The sequence below is a fragment of the Aplysia californica genome, unplaced genomic scaffold (assembly GCF_000002075.1).
Source record: "Aplysia californica isolate F4 #8 unplaced genomic scaffold, AplCal3.0 scaffold00915, whole genome shotgun sequence".
NCBI classification, from domain to species: domain Eukaryota; kingdom Metazoa; phylum Mollusca; class Gastropoda; order Aplysiida; family Aplysiidae; genus Aplysia; species Aplysia californica.
In genome coordinates, this window is record NW_004798185.1 from 61673 (window position 1) to 78915 (window position 17243).

General features: G+C 38.8%; 1 protein-coding gene across 1 annotated transcript; it reads left to right on the forward strand.

Moving 5' to 3' along the window:
- The first annotated feature begins 206 nt into the window (after positions 1-206).
- Positions 207-10407, forward strand: LOC101850997. The gene is made up of 5 exons (XM_005110603.3): positions 207-576; positions 3986-4219; positions 4916-5055; positions 6412-6530; positions 8261-10407. Exons 2-5 carry the CDS (start codon positions 4039-4041, stop codon positions 9618-9620), a joined length of 1800 nt encoding a protein of 599 aa, XP_005110660.1. The 5' UTR covers positions 207-576; positions 3986-4038; the 3' UTR covers positions 9621-10407.
- The last annotated feature ends 6836 nt before the right edge of the window (positions 10408-17243 follow it).

Genomic DNA, 17243 nt, shown 5'->3' on the forward strand with positions numbered 1-17243 from the left:
AAAAAAAATTGGGAGACTACCCCAAGAACAGTGACCGTTACAAACGATTCATTTGTATTTTTCTTTCAAGGCAACCGGTTATAAGCTTATTCAAAATTATTTTTAAAATGAATAAACCCGAGCGTTGCTTGTGTGCTTGTGTTAGGCTACGTGTATTCAGTAATCAAAACGGAAGAAACGGCGAAACTTGAGTACAAAGAGACACTGTCCGAAGGGAGAGAACTCTGATCAAACTTGCATAATTTAATGTTTTCTATTCGGTCAAAGTAAACACTTGAACTCATTCACTTATTTTGATAATCTATTTATAAATGTCTGAATAATCACTTTAATTTCACCATGTTACTTTAGCTACGTTTTTGTGGAATGAATGTAGTGATAGTTTACCCTGAGAAGTGAATGATGGTTATCAGACGGAGTCGAACGAGACGGTCGGCTTGTGCCGTCTCGGTCTCTGTAGTCCAGTCCTTTGATTGAAATTGCTTCTTTTTGACAATGAAGGCTAGCACTAGGCTAGATGAAAGATCTAGCCGTGACTAGCAGTAATGACAAGTGCAACTATATCTAGATCTACAGGTTTGTAAACAGAACAACATAAGTTTTGTCTAAGAAGATAATGTCTAGATTTAGATCTAAATCTAGAATCTAGAAATAGATCTAGATTCTAGATCTATTCTTAGCTCTAATTTCACCAGAGCCCTGTCTGTTTTCTCAGGAGTTAGTTTCAGGAGATATAAGCCTCCCTCTCTCAACTCTCCTCTCCCAAAACACCGAATTGGCCTGGCCAACTTGTTTTTATTTGTTTGGTAGATCTAGACACTTTATTTTTATATAAGCCGAGCAGTGTACTTCTTTATTATTATTATAATCTAAGTCTAAGATAGTGATATTTGGCCTTCTATTAAATGAGTTCGAGTCAGATCTAGGTGCTGCTTTTCTCCATCATGACGTGCTGTCAAATTTCCTCGCAACATCTTTTTTAAATTACCTAGATCTACTTTACACTATGATGACATGATGTCATTAAGTATGATTAAGTCTGGTCGGAGATGGTTTTATTGTCATTTAATTAGGCTACTTTTACTCTTACTGTACACAAGTATTCAGTCATAAATTTCTGTTTGTTTATTATGTGTATGAATATAATCTATATATATATATATATAGTATAGAGGGGCAGGGGTTTCACAACTTTGATCATGATCACAGTCAGGTGTTAAGAAGAGCCTTTTTAGCTTTCAGTTTCACTAATACTGAAACCGATCCTTAAATTTTATTGCAACAGAAATGTCCATTTTTTAGGTGTGATTTCTTTTGTGAGTTATAAATTTCAACTTGTCTTTTAAAGCAAAAAATATCGATAGTGGCAATGAAATTTAAAAAAACCAAAGTGACTATTTCTCTGAACGCTCGGGAAAATATTTATAACCTTGATCTCTATTTCTCCAAACGGTTTCCGTTCTCGAGATTTTTTAGTTATAGTGAGATTTAGGTGTCATCCTTCATTCTGCCATTCTGCGAGGACTGGGAGGAAGCATATTTTGTATCGAAGTTAGCTTCTAGAGCTAGAGATTTAAATGTCTGAATATTCAGATAGAAGGCCTACTTCAGTTGTGGTTGGGGCAACGTTCCGGGACTACTTCATTTGAAAATGCCATCAAAAGGTACTGCGAGAAAACAAGAGCTGAACTTTGGCAGTAACCTATTTTGCATTAGTCACACCTAAAGCGAAAACTAAAATCCTCCATATGTAACCCCCTCCCCCCCAATGAAATCCCTTCACGTGCACCCCCCCGCCCCGTTCACACCTTACACACTCACACACACACACACACAAACACACACACTCACACACACACACACGCACGCACGCTCGGGCCATTCCATTCGCAAATTACAAAATGTATCAACAAATCTCGAGAATGGAAACCATTCGGAGAAATAGAGTTCAAGTTTATATAAATTTTCCCGAGCATTTGGAGAAATAGCCTAAAAAAAATCCTCGCATGATGCACAATGGTTAGGTCTAGAAGTCAATTGAAGTCTTCTGAACTTTTTTGTAGGAGACTCATGTTACTAGGTAGCGTAAACACGGCCTCACGGGCACTCGTGCCTTCCGACCACATGGTATCGGTGAGCCTTGTAAAAGTTCAGCTTTTCCTCGTTACAATGGTGTAAGTTGTATGTCCAATTATTAGGAGCTGGAGAATCGCCGAGGATTTTGAAGCCCCTCGCGGTCGGAATGCGTGGTCGGCCGGTTCAAAAATTGACACGCGTGCATTCAAATGCTTTGCGGAAAAAGGGATGATTAAATATCGTCTTTTCATTGGCGGAGAACTGTAGCGCTTTAAATGGGCTTTTCCCTGGTATATTTTTGACTGTTGGCGTTTGAATAGAAAAATCTTTTAAAATATCGTCAACATTTTTTAAGATCATTTTTTTACATGAAATATGTAAAATACCGGCTCAAAAAAGATATAATCAATTAGAAGATTAATTTTTTTCCTATTAGAATAAAGTAATCAGGTAAGACACGGAAAGCATGTGACCCCCCCATACGTGGTACACTACAGTGTATAGAGCTGACTCGCTCGACGCGGGGGCCGGTGCGGCGCCGACCGGGTCAACGATCAGTGTTTTTGTCGAAATACCGACAGATCACCATTTTCGGGGGGATAAAATACTGATTTGTAATGATCTCACAGCTTTGAAAAATTTTAGGCTCTATATATTTGTTATAGTGATTGTACTCTGTTAATGTGGAGATGTTTAGTGCACTTTTTACTCGTTTATTGTCTGTCAAACATGGGGTTTCAGCCAGTGACTGACATTAACAAATTTGATCAAATTTCAAACAACTACCGTTTTCTTAAAAATTGACTGAGAGTTTAAAGAATGGTACCAAAATGCTCAGTGGATAGGCCTTTCAAATGGAACAGATAAATTTGGCATACACAGCTACTTTGAAAATTTAGTTTCTGGTACTTAATGTTACTAAAGTTCAATTTTAAATCAAGATACTGTACTGCAAAATATTTTGTGTCTTTGATCTTAGTGTCGAATATATTTATGATTATGTTTTTGGTTTAGTCCTCCTCCATTAATTACGCGATTTTTCTCTCTTTCTAGTCCTGTACTGAGTACTGTCAGTGTGGAATGGAATGCCCTCCATGCTCAGCTGATTTATGAGTAACTTTCTCCTGTAAAAGGAATCAAAGAGGTTAAAGATTGATACAAGGAACGAAGAAATAGGCCCTACTTTTTTGCTGTTAACATCTAGATAATTTTTTGAGACATCTTCCTTCGCAGTTGTGTCTAGACTAGTTAGTAGACCTAGTTAGATATTTGTCGGATTTCTCAGTGCATTATAAAATCTAACTAGTTACCCTTTTAAATTCATTGGAACCACAAGCAGTTTCCAGTTGTTTGTTTGCACTGGTTGGTAAGCATGACTGAAATTGTCAGCAACATACTCACATCCTAAAGAATTATGTGAAAGTTGATCCGTAAAAAAGCACTTTAATTTAAAAAATGAGGAGCTGTCCCAGTTCAGTTCTCTTTTCGCTCCATTTTTGTTTTAAATATATATGGGAAATGGAATACAGTCTGTCAACTTGGGGTATTATTAGTAAACACATGAATATGATGGGATATAAACTTTGTCATGCTTGTATAACTGATGCACTGAAGTTTTGATGAGTATTTAAGTATCAGAAATCGTATTTTATAAAGGTCTATCAAAATGCAAATAAATGGTTTTCTATAAATATCTAAACTTTGCTGGAGACGCTTGAAGGAATTGAAAATAAAAAGGAAAAAAATGTTCTTTTTTTGTCTGTAAAGCTGTTTTTGAAATACTACAGATGATTCTTATATTTTACTTTTTGAACACAGGAACTGTTTTTAGATTTTTCCAGTAATAGGATTTTGTTATATCATAATTGTGCAGTCTTGTTCGTAAGGTGTAATGATTTTTATTTTTCAGTTGAGGAAGAAACTCTTTGGGATTGAGGCAACCGCTTGTGTCACGGAGGCAAGATGTTTCATTCCTCCCACATCCACATGCCCAGCCGCTACCGGCAGCGGTCAGCTTTACGGACCTTCTTTCCTTCGTCATCGTTCAGTCCACCAGACTCGAGGGAGCCACTGCGACGTGGCATTCTCTTCTGCAGTGTGGCCAGCATTTTGCTGCTTGTTGGGGCAATACTCACTTGGCTGGGTTCGTCTTTTTCATCCATACACGTTCATTTTCTTCAAGCTAAAAATCCTAACTAAAAGCCAATATATTGTTGTGTTTTTTTGTTTGTATTATTGTGAATTGTCTAAAAGAGAGATACGTTAATTTTTGTATCATTGTAAATTGCTTCCCTCTTTTTGAAAAGAGAAATGATGGGAAAAGATTTTTATATAATTAGAGGTCTCGAAATACTTTCAGGTAGGCCTACTTATTAGAATTTACAGTAAATTTCTTTGCGTCTTACGGGTACATACAGTCAAACCTGTCCAAGATGACTACACAGCATTGAGGAGAAAAGTGGTCATCTTGAATAGGTGGTCCTCTTGGACAGTGTCAATGTGATTTATAAAAATGCATAGGGGGAAGTTGGGAGTGGTTGTTTGTACAGGTGATTCTCTTAGACAGATGATCGTTAGAGCAAAAATTCTACTGTATATTTGTTAATATGCTTGAGTTCAGACAATGTTGTTTCCATAACAACATTGCACATTGCACGCTCAGTGTTGTACTCGGGGTAGATGTTAGATGCTTGGATCTTTTAAGATTTTAAGCTTTGGCAAACTGAAAATTTATATCTTGGACTTGACTTCGAATCAAGCTACTTATTTCTACATAATATTCATGTCATGAAAGATCCAGACAGGAGAAATTTCCTTAAATTTTGTCTCAATCTTTCAGGTTTTAATGATGTGTTTGGTGGGAAGATTTCAATGACCGGCCCACTCCTTATCGCCTTAGCCTTGTTGATGCTGCTGCTGTCATGTAAGCAGTTCATGTTGGCTCGGAAACGGAACAGGAGAACGGGAAATACAGCTCAGGTAAAACCACATCACTGATTAACTCACAGCATACCTGAGCCTATATATGACCCATCCTTGGCTTTTCCTAGTCACTCATGTCTGTGTGTTCGTAGTTTCTATTAATTTAAATAGGTCATATTTGAGTGCTGACGATTAGAGGTGTTACTAGAGAGTAATATCCAAAGAAAAGAATGGAGAGATTAGGGCGATAAATATTTGATAGGAAAAAAGGAGCAAACCACACAATAGTGCCTGCCAGCAACCCTCATTAGTAGGTTTGAGATATAAAAATTTAGATTCAGACTGCACATCTGATGGTGATAGAAAACCTGGTTGGGCTCTTATGTAATCCATTTTTTTACACTGTGTATGCGATTTGTTTTTTTCTGAGTTGTTTTGTTTTTGTCACTTATCACCTATCATCATGGCTGTGTTTGTCTGTTAGTGCCTCACTTCTTGCTACAACAGGCTTCCATCTTCCCCTGTCTCTGCTTTGATGTATTATTTTATGAAGTTGTAGTGTGTTGATAAGGATGTAAAAACACCTTCATATTTTAAAAAATGAGTGAAGTTGTATTCTACTCTCTACCGTAGAAATACAAAGTTCTGTTTGCTCAGTACCTAGTTTTGAGAAATTTGACGTAAAACATTTTGCGCCTCAGAATATGTCTTGGCTTTTTTTAATGCAATTCTTTGAATATCTTGATAACGACTCAGAATAATCTTACGATTTTGATAGAGCAGATAGAACATTTGTGAGGCAGCGTGGTGGAATCGGGCTCTCGTCAAATTTTGGGCATGTAGAGTTATTGATATCATCTTAAAGTTTGTTCATTTGTTTTTATTAGGATGGAAAAAAATTCATTTATCTTGAATACTAGTGGAGATATTTGCGAAAGAAGGGGGTGGGGGTCACCTGTTTTCAGAGGTAAAGTTAGTGAAAAAATGGCCGCCAAAGATTAGTTATTTCCTTAGCTTAAGAGTCCGTGGTAACTGAAAATTTACATTTTTTGTGCTTTTAATCAACGTTTTTAAGAAAAATCCACAGCGAAATGATTTCTTTAATAGTCATGAAAGGTGTTGAGCCAAAAAACAAAAATTTTATAAAAATTCACAAACCTGCAGAAAAATGCAAGTTTCGTCAATTGATTATTTTGACGAGAGCCTGATTCCACCACGCTGCCTCACATTTACTTTCTGATCTCATGGCCGTAGTAAATCAAAACAGTGAAAAATGTCAGCTAGAACTTTGTAATTCTGAGGTAGCGCACTGTCGGATTTTGTGTTTTCACTGTATGTTGTAGATGGTCTTCTCTTATTGCTCTTTGATATTGATGAATGTTCTCACCTGGATTCTCATCCGCTATTGTGCAGTCTGAGGTGGCAAATGGAGGCGTCACTGCTGTTGTTGTCGACCATGATGACGGCAATGGTGCAGCGACCATCGTCATGGAAACATGGGATAGTGTCGGAGCCAACAATGAAATTCTCAGGTGCAGTGCAAGAATGTTTGGCTTCCTTTCTGTGTGGTGTGCTTGTTTTCTGTCCTACTGCTTCTTTGTGAGATAAAATCATATATCATTATGTTTTATTGATCGTCCATTGAAAGAAATTAACAGTTTACTTTGACCAAGCTCTGTGACACAAACATACATAATGTTATAGCAGCATGACCCCCTCCCCCCTCCCCTCTCTTGCTCTCTGTCCCTTCTCTCTCTATCTGTCCTTCTTTCTTTTTCCTTCTTTCTTTTTCTTTCTTTCTTTCTTTTTTCCTTTCTTTTCTTTAAATTGTGAAACAGTCTCCTTTTTTTCTTTTTCTGACAATACTGACTTTGTTTCCTTCCCCCCCCCCCCCCCAGAATGTTCTCTTAGCAATTAAAAAAAAAGAGCATCTTTTAAAACATGATAGTTTATTGGATTATTTCCTCTGTTCTAAGAATTCAGGGAAGACGTCAGGACTGATCCTGTTGGGTGAAAGGGTTAAAGGACTTTCATAAACACAACAACACTCCTGAGAAATACTGCTGACTTACTTATTCTGAAGCCTTAACCTCTTTACTCCTGTGTAGATGTTTCATGTTCACGTGTAATCTCCCAGACTGGTTTAGTGCCATTAATTCTTCTGGTTTATTGAGGGTTTGTTAGATTTACTGTATTTGTAATTGTGAAGTTACTAATACTTATTGTGGACTGTGGACTGGGGTGTCTGTGGACTGCCTGCCCACCCCGAGAAGAGGCCATTCATATTGAGGATAGGAGGGTACAAGGGGTTTTCAAGAGACTGGAAAGATTTAACTGCCCTGTGACCGTGTAATTCCGGTAGGGTTCACGTTGCCCATTCCCCGCCACCAATGGCTACTGGCTAAAGTTTTTTAATCTTTCATGAGGTATCGGCCAAGTGGAAAAGCCATTGGATCGTCACATCCTGGGTCGTTGTGCCTTTACTAGGAGGTCAGTGGTCAGAAAGCAAGTCAGGCATTCTGCTTGGTCCATCCCCTGCACCCAGACACTCTCAAACTGGCTGGTACCTTCTCAGCCACAGAGGGTGTGTTGATAAAAAGCTGTAGATGTGTTAGGCAGATTAGACACCCACTCAAGGGAGAGTAGGGGTGTGTTAGTGAGGAGCATAGCGTCTACCACACATCGGTGGGTTCTGCCTCCTGCGCCTTGTGGGGGCCACACCTGCTCCCATCCTGTTGTTTTAACCCCTCTGGGGGGAGGGGGGTGGTTGGTTTGTTGGCGCCAACAACTCGCCATTCGCCAGAGCCGTGTCAGTGCAAACAGGGACCACCAAGGGCAGGTACGATTGGCTGGATTGGGAGAAGCTGTTTGAGACGCTTAGGCATTTCTCAATATTTAAATGAGACCCATCACCAGTCCTTGATCCCCTGCTAATACTTAAGAAGAGGAAACACTATTATGGGTTTGTTTGAATCTCTCTTGAATGAGCATTTTATCTCATTTGTACAAATGTAAATTGAAATGCCTCAGCACAGAAAGGGTTAAAAATCTTGACCATTTGATACCTGAGTAATAATAACTTTTGTGACGTTGGAGTATGTTCAATGTTTTAAATAGGGAACATGATTACTTTCACAGAAACACAGTTAAGTTTCGTGAAAATTTTATGAGTTTTAACCCAACGATATCTGAGTTACAATAGCTAATTTTTGTGTAGGAGTATGTTCTTTATTTTCAAAAGGAAACATGAATATTGTTACAGAAACACAGATGATCTGGCCCCTCCGTCGTACACAGATGTTGCTCAGATGAGCTGCAGCAGCAACTGCCCCAGCTTCATCAGCCACGACGACAGGAACGAAGCGCCACCTAGCTACGAAGAAACGTGTGGCGGAGTTGTTTCCTTCGGTAGCGAGACCAGCTTAGCCAACACCATCTCCCGGCGGTGTTCTTCTCAGATGGACACGTCCCCAATACCACGCCGGCCTGGACATCCGGCCAAAGGTTTTTTCCAGAATGACCACAATTTTGTACAAAACGCTCAGCAATCGTCTGATGGACGAGTGGCCCCCCGTAGGTCGTCCAACACGCTGTGTCCTAGCAGCGCCCTCACCGCCTGTCACCATGACAGAAACCCACCATTGACGTTGATTGAAATCAAAGACAAAGCTCCGCCATTGCATCCTCCACCTTCATCATCTCTGTCACAAGTGTTGCCGTCTACTTCCGAGTCTCTAAACCCCGAGACTGGACTGCAGAGTAATGGAGTTGGTAGCAAAGGGGGCGCACCGGCCAGCGTGGGCAGCCACACGGAGGTTGTGGACGGCTCTGTGACGAGCCCTGAAACAAACGCAGGGATGACGACCATGACCGCTCAAACTTCATCCACTCCGTGGTCGAGGAGGTCGTTCTCGTCCATCCCGTCATACACCTGCCTGCTGAGTGAGTCGGGAGAAGTGTGCGCTCAGGTATACAACACCTCCTCCATCATCGAGGAAATGATGCCCACCCTCACCAATACGGCAAACGGCAGTGCTAGCTCTGAACAGTCGTGCGGCCTCCTCAACGGGACCAGCCTGGTGCCCACACGATCGCACTCCATGTCCTCGGTCAGCATGCTGCGCCAAGGCGTCCCCTATAACTTCTCTCCTCAGCACACTCAAGGCACTCCTGTCGCTTCTTTCAACACACCTTCCAGCAGCGGTGGCTTGAGTCAGACCCACCAGGGGGCCCAAGTGCGGTCCAACAACAGTTTGGTGGTGCAGACTTGTGATAACAGTAGCGCCCCGTCCCGGCAAGGCTCTTCTCCGTCGCTCCAACCTTGCTCTAGACCTGGACAAGGAGGGAGTGAGACGAGTGTTATAAGCACAGCGCGGTTAACTCCACCAGGCCTGAGAACACCGGATGGTTCCGGCTCGGCTCAACAGATTCTATGCTCCCATTCTGCAGACCCGATCCCAGGTCTGTTCGCGAGCGGCCTCTCACCTGATCCCAGTGTCGCTCAGCTCGTCAGTAGATCGCCAGAAGCGGAAGTGAAACCAGCGGAGCGGAAAGTGTCTCAGGAGAGCACTGCCAGTGGTAGGTTACCAGTGAACACTTTAGATATACAGGAAACTATATAATGTAGTTTCGACTTCACCATTGTATCTTTTATTTCCCTCCATGAGCATCAATGATGTTTTATATGTAATGTATGAATGTATGTATGGATGTCCAAAGGCTTTGGTGTGCAAAGAAATGAAGTACACTTGAAAATGTCCACGATGGTCACCCATTGTCGAGGAAAAAAGCGGTTGTCTTAGACTGGACGAAATCATGGACAGTGTCATTACAATACGTTAAATGTTAAATTTTTGTTTGTCTACTTTATGGAATAAAAAAAAAAAAATTGGGGCAACAGCAGGTACAATGAATATCTTTTTACAGTGGGTGGACTTTTCGAATCTGCAGTACAAAGGAAAAAAATGTACGGGTGTGGAGATGTCATTTGTATGTACATGTATTTACAGTGGTATTCTAAAATGCTCATGGTTTGGTCAATTCTTCTGGCTTCATAATGGAACAAAAACTGAGATGACAAAGAATGTGAGATTCTGCTTTGTTCTTGTGCAAAAACTTTCAAAGCCTGATCTGAGAATGAATGAAGGCAATGGTAGTCTGAACTGAAGAAAAATGATGTGCTGTTTTGTAATCTGAAGTTCCTCAAAACTGATTTATTGTTTTGTCGTATTGCATTTGGACGTGCCCTGTTTCACTGTGCTCTAAAGAAGTATGATATTCTTTTGGGAAAATGTCACAGGGTAAAGAGATAAATTGCCTCTGTTGGAGAGAGTTTTTTAAAATAATTTTTTTTTTTAACAGAATTCCTTGCATTTTGTGGTGATATTTTTTACAGTTGAAAGAAAAGAATATTTAACATGCTAATGTACAAGTTTTTCATGTTTCATGGAAGGTGATGCCCGTGGCATTTTGTGTGTTTGTTTGTTTGTGTGTTTGTTTGTTTGTTTGTATGCTGTATAGTATTTGTATCTAATAGTATAACACCAATTTCTGCTCACACAAGGCACTGCTTCAACACTTTGTGTCTATGAAGTCTATGAAGGTTTGTTTTGTTGGGGGTTTTTTTTTGGGGGGGGGGGGGTTGGGGGGGGGGGAGGTGAAGTTGCTGCCACTTTGCAGGATTTCACTGTTTAATGTGATATATCAACTTTGTTCACTCATACTCGTAACTGTTTTTACACGTTCATGCTCATGAAACTGGTGCCGAAAATATTTTCATTGTGACGTTGATATGGGTATAGCTTGTGTGGCATTTACAAATATACGTGTAGATCTTATGACAATGAGTGTCTTTGAAGCTGGTTGTGAGCAATGTGGAGTGTACTTGATCTTACTTTGTTTTTTTGTTTTGTTTTGTGTATGTGTGTGTGTGTATGTGGGTGTGTGTATGTGTGTGTGTGGGTGTCCAGGTGTCAGAAACATATATCCTTCAACTTTTCCTTATTGAAGTGGTCGTGACTTAAACAAAAATATCAACTAACTTTGATAGCTATTTGTGTTGGATTAGTGTGGTGAATCAGTGTTATTCTATGCTGAAGAAAAAAGTGACTTGTAAGAAGAGGCCATGCCATACGAGTTCATAGCAAAGGACATTTTACAGAAAAGTGTGTTGAAAGGCATTGGTAAATATGTGTGTGTGTGCCTAAAGAAAGGTACAAAAAGTCGGATTTTGACCATAAGGTTTGCACCTTATAGAAAAGTCAATGCTGAACACAGTGGTTTTTAAAATTTTTGAGATATCTTAAGTAGTTTTTGAGATATTGCACATTTTGAGAGGTAGGGTATAAAGATCTATTTTTGAGAAAATTAGCTTTTAAGTTTATGACACTTACAAACTTGAAAAAAACAATGATTCAATTGTTTCTAATGCATTTTTTTCATGGAAAATTCATTTCCAATTTGGCATTCAGTTGACATCAATATCATGATTAGAATTCAATGGTAAAACATCGCGGGGAAGAGAATACATGTTTCAAGAATAGATTTTAACACCTTCCAAAAGCAGTTTTGGTTATATCTTAATACAAATACCCAAGTCTCAAAAATTATTTTAAATAAAATATTTAAAAGTGAAATAAATGAAAACCCTTTAAACACATTGTTAAAAAATGATGGAACTATCTTTTTAAAAAAAATTGAAACACATTTTGGTCAAAAAAGGGATTTTTTGTCATAATCAGCCTGTTCCTCAAAATGGTCTGTGGCGAAATTTGTACCTTTCTTTAGGCACACACTCATATTTCCAGTTTTTGTGAACGGAGTATTTCTACTGACTGGTCAGGTCTGGCTGATGGATTGGAGTTGTAGAGTAAGAAACCTGTGTTTTAGATAATGTCAAAAAAAAGAAAGTTTTGTGAAATGTTTGATGCAGAGTTCTCATTCATATTTCTCTGACTTTGAGACAGAAGCCACTGTTTGGTGCTGGATGTGGTGCTCTTTGTGATTTTTTTTTTGGGGGGTCTTTTTTTGCTCGCGTGATAACTTTCTGTCAGTTTTTTTTGGGTCCTGTGTCCTGACTGGTGCCGATTTGTAGGTTACGTAAAAATGTACTGACGCGGTGCAAATTGTTATGTTTGATAGAAAAGTGAAACAAGAAACTTTCTATCAGTTGGTTTTTTCACTTATAGTACATGTAGTCTCTGATTAGTTACTTAAGTTAAAGGGCACACTCACTATTACTTCCCCTGTGCAGGTACAAGGATCACAAAATGTACTTGACCTAGCATGATATAGTTCAGAAAACTGTTGTTTTTATTAACTCTTTGTCTGCTGTGGGGGGGGGGTAAACCCACTATGCCGGGCCACTTTTTTGGTACTAAATCTAAAAATAACAAAAAAGTCACTAAATAGGTCATCAAATCGAAACACGTGAACCTATTCTGATAGTTCTTCATCTAACGAATGAACTCAGAAGAAAAGAGACCTGTTTGAAAAAAAAAAATTGATGTCAAAGTCGTTGTAAAGGAATGTGCCCGAGCCGCTGCCAGCAGTTCACCAACACAGTGGTTTCGATCGCAAGCCGCTGGGAGTGGCTTGCCGGAGATAAAGAGTTAATATCAGAGGGAAACACAAATCTGGTAACCATATTTGCTCGCGAATTGTTTCAAGCTAATAAGAAAATAATGTTTTGATGATGGAAATTTTATTCCTTCCTTTTATTTTGCTAGTGAATATTTTGCAAAAACAGGGTATTTTACTGAAGCACTACTGTTACCACATTTTATGTTAAGTACACTCCCTTAGACATGTTCGCCAAAAATGAATGTGGGCAATGTAGAAGTTATTTATTTATTTTCAAATGTCCATACTTCTGTCACTACATGCTGCAAATGCATGGTAGCTGTATTTTAAAATTAGAAATGTTTTTTTTATTTTGTGAAATTTTGATATTAATTTTTATTTTAGTATCTGATTCCATTCACTTATCATTACACGTTCAGCAGAAACGTATGTCTGTCAGTTGCTGACATACTTTCATTGTTATTTTTTAACAAGTAATATGATATGACTGGTGCTTATGGCTCTTCTTGTGAAGTGGGTATATTTTAAAGCAGAGTTTATCAAGCCAAATGTTAACATACATTTTCACAGCATGCCGGATGGCTGTGAACACTATCCTTAACATCATGTCTTTTTTGTCTTAGAAGAAATATACTTATTTACTATTCAAATGGCATTCATGATATGTTTTAACACAAGCACATTATTCTCACAATAATTTTAGAAGGGCATAGTTTGATTCTATCCCCGCTATTGACAGTTTCTGTTACTTTCAACTTCTTTTTTCACATTTTGTAATTTAGCTTTTCTGTCCTTTATTGCATACCCAGTTTAGCATGGGTAAAAAGCAGAATGTGCAGATGTACTGCTCAGTTGATGTTGTTAAGTGTCACTAGACGTATATTAGTGTCGTAACTAAAGGAAAAGTTGATAATTCAATTTCCTTATTTTTTTTGCTCTTACTTTTAAATCATAATATGTGAGGCAGCGTGGTGGAATCAGGCTCTCGTCAATTTTTGGGCATGTCGAGTTATTGGTATCATCTTAAAGCTTGTTCAATTGTCCTTCTTTGGATGAAAAAAAACATCCATTTATCTTGAATACAGCCGAGATATTTGTGAATGAAGGAGGTGGGGGTCACCTATGTGCAGAAGCAAAATTAGTGACAAAATGGCCTCCAAAGATTAGTTATTTCTTTAGCTTAAAAGTCCTTGGTAACTGAAAATTTACATTTTTGTGCCTTTAATCAACGTTTTTCAGAAAAATCCACACAGAAATGAGTTATTTTATGGGCATGAAAGGTTTTGAGCCAAAAAACAAATATTTGATAAAAATCCACAAACCTGCAGAAAAATGCAGGTTTCTTCATTTTGATTATTTTGACGAGAGCCTGATTCTACCACGCTGCCTCACATATAATCTATGCTTCCGTTCTGTATAAGTGTAGTTCCTTAATACTGGACACTTTTAAAGTGAGCTAATTGTTAGATAATTGTATTTTGTTACCCTCTTGAGCAACCACTGTTTTGGATCGGTTTAATTTTATAGTGCTATGATTCAAAGTTTGGAATTCAACATTGTTATCTCATCTTCCATGATAAATTGGGCGACTGCACCTCAAAATGTGGGCTGGAATACAATCAGGGGTGGTGACAGTGACGTGTAGCTGGGATCAATATCATTGAGCCTATTATTAAAAAATGCTAAGAAGTGGAAAGATGCATTTTTATCTTCTCTGATTTTTTCTATTTTGAAGCAGAACTTTTTTTGTGTGCATTAGGCTAACTTTTAATACAGTCTTTTTCAAAACTTCTGCCTGGTGAAGGAGACTTAACAGAAGGTTCTAAAGCCATTGTCATGCTTTTTTTTAAAGGTGGGGGGTATGTCCAGGTTTTTGGTGGTTTTGCATTTGGAAGTGATTGAGTTAGTTTACTTGTGTATTTTTTTGATCAATGTTAGGGGTCCAAAGTAATGTGTACATAAATCGCTTACTGGATGGAATAGTTTGTTCATTATTCTACTGCAGCTATCTTTTCTTTTTTTCATTTATTTTTTCATTGCAAGCAAGTGTTGGTGATTACTTTTTTTTGTTTTGTACTCAGCATTCTTAACCCTTTCCATACGTCATGTTTTACTATCGTATCCATACGATGTAGGCAACTGTGTGTCACCACTCTCCAAGAGGAAATTTACTCGTTAATCTTGTCTGTACGCTTTTCATAGCAGTCTGTCAAAATGATTGTTCGAGAAATACTGAAAGTTTCAAAGAAATCTTCGTACTAGAGGTATTCTAAAATGTGAAGAATACAACCCTGGGGGTACAAAATGACCCCAGGGCGTACGGATAGTTAGAATAAGATGTTCGCCGCTGCGTTGGTCAGGTGACCGTTTTACACATTTAAACTATATAGAAAAAACGCAAGGGGGAAAAATGGAAAGTGGCCACTTGTACAGGTGACCGTATTATACAGGTGGCCATCATGGCAGGTTCGACTGACTGTATTACCTTCTGTTATTTTAACACACAGTTGATAGGACTGCCAGTTTTTTGATGGGTTCTGTTTTTCTGAGGATGTATTTATCTGTACTGCAACGTCTAACATAACTCTGTTCATCCTTAGCTCCTTGTAAGACTTTTGTACTGACGGTTTATTGATTAACGCCTGTATAAATAATTTTATTTGTAGCATTACTCTCTCAGCACAGAGATTCCTGCTTCACTGGCTTTATTTATTTGATGACAGTACTCAACAAATTTGTTCTTTTTTAAAATTTTGAGCATTTCTTTGTGAGCACGATATCTAATCTTTATTGGGATTAGTTCTTGTACGTTCAGTGCATACAAGTGGAGTAATGCTCGGAATAGTGGCGTTGGTCATCTATTGGTTAGGCTACCGGACCTGTAATCGGGAGAATGCGGGTTCAGGGGTTCAAGCCTCAGCTCGGTTCGACGTTATGTCCTTGGGAAAGGCACGTTACATGAAATTCCTATTTGGAGATGGACTTAACTTTGAAGTCCTGCCTGTTAAATGATCTACACTGGTGTCGATAGGGGCGTTAAACCAATACCATTTTGCCATCTTTCACCTTGCTCAGATTATAATAATAAATAATATATAGCATTTGTATAGCGCATATCCCTGCTCAACTCGGAAGTCCTGCCTGTTAAATGATCTACACTGGTGTCGATAGGGGCGTTAAACCAATACCATTTTGCCATCTTTCACCTTGCTCAGATTTTAATAATAAATAATATATAGCATTTGTATAGCGCTTCCCCGCTCAACAGCAGGCTCTATGCGCTTTACACTATATTATTACCCCAGCAGACCATAGGACACTCCGAAACATTCTCAGCTTCCCGGGAAGCATACAGTGCCAGCAGCTGATTAAGCGCGCAAACACTAACAAACTGACAAGATCTTTCGCTGTCTACAGCCGGGTACCCATTCCCACCTGGGTGAAGAGAGGAAAATTCGTGTAAAGTGCCTTTCCCAAGGACACAATGTCGGGCCCCTGACGGGATTCGAACCCATGACCTTACGGTTGCGGGTCGGAGAGCCTAACCACTAGGCCACCGACGCCACTATAAGGGAGCAAACAAACAAGTCCTTATCATGTTGCGGGTGTTACAGTATATATATATGGAATTCAATTTGAGTGCAAATATAGCAGAATAGCAGGGAACTGCTTGAGATACAGTTGAAAGTGCCCAAGACGACCACCCATTGTCGAGGAAAAAAGGTGGTTGTCTTAGACAGGTGGACATTTTGGACAGTTTCATTATAATTTTTTTTTTTTTATGCAAAGGGTGAAGCGGGAAGTGGGCGTTTGTACAGGTGATTGGCTTGGACAAGTGACCCCTAGAGCAGGTTTGACTGTAATTTTTTGTATTGATTTTTCTCATTTATGTTGATACAGTATTTAGTATATTATTAGTTGCCACAAGAACCAAAAGATTCTACCAGGACAGCTTTCAGTCACAACTGATTTGACGTTTTCCGTGTAAACATTTCTTTTTTGCACAAGAATAGGTTATGTGTTCATCGTTTTCAGTTTTGAAAGTGCAATGAGTTTTTTTAATGTACTACAAATTTTTTTGTTGACTTTATTGACAGCTGCCATATATTTCTTGTTTTTGTTCAGTATTATATATTGATTTATTGACTGTTACGATATTCGTTTCCAGCCTTTTCTTTTGTTCTTTCTTTAATAAGTTGTTTATTGTCCATCAGTTATCTGGTTGCAAATAAGTTTCAAACATTTATTTTGTGTCATTATATATCAGTATTTGAATGGATGGATCTGTGAAATCTTGTATTGGTTTCCTGAATGTACTCATCAACGTGATATTCCTTACCTGTACAGGTGTCCTTTTTTCATTGCAACTGTTCATTGGGTATTTAATGCGAGTTGCTTGACCTTACGCTAGTCATTTTTTAAATAACGCGACATTATGATTATTTTTGTCCTTTCGGCTCAAAATTCTGAGTTATTCTTTGTTACAAGCCAGATCTGATTTTTAAAAAAAATTCGTGTCCCTCTCCCTCTTGCAACTTGCCGTTGCTCTACTTTTTCCCTTCCTGGTCTCCTTTCTGTCTTTCTCTCTTTTCATCTCTCTCTCTCTCTTTCTGTCTGTCTGTCTGTCTGTCTGTCTGTCTGTCTGTCTGTCTGTCTGTCTGTCT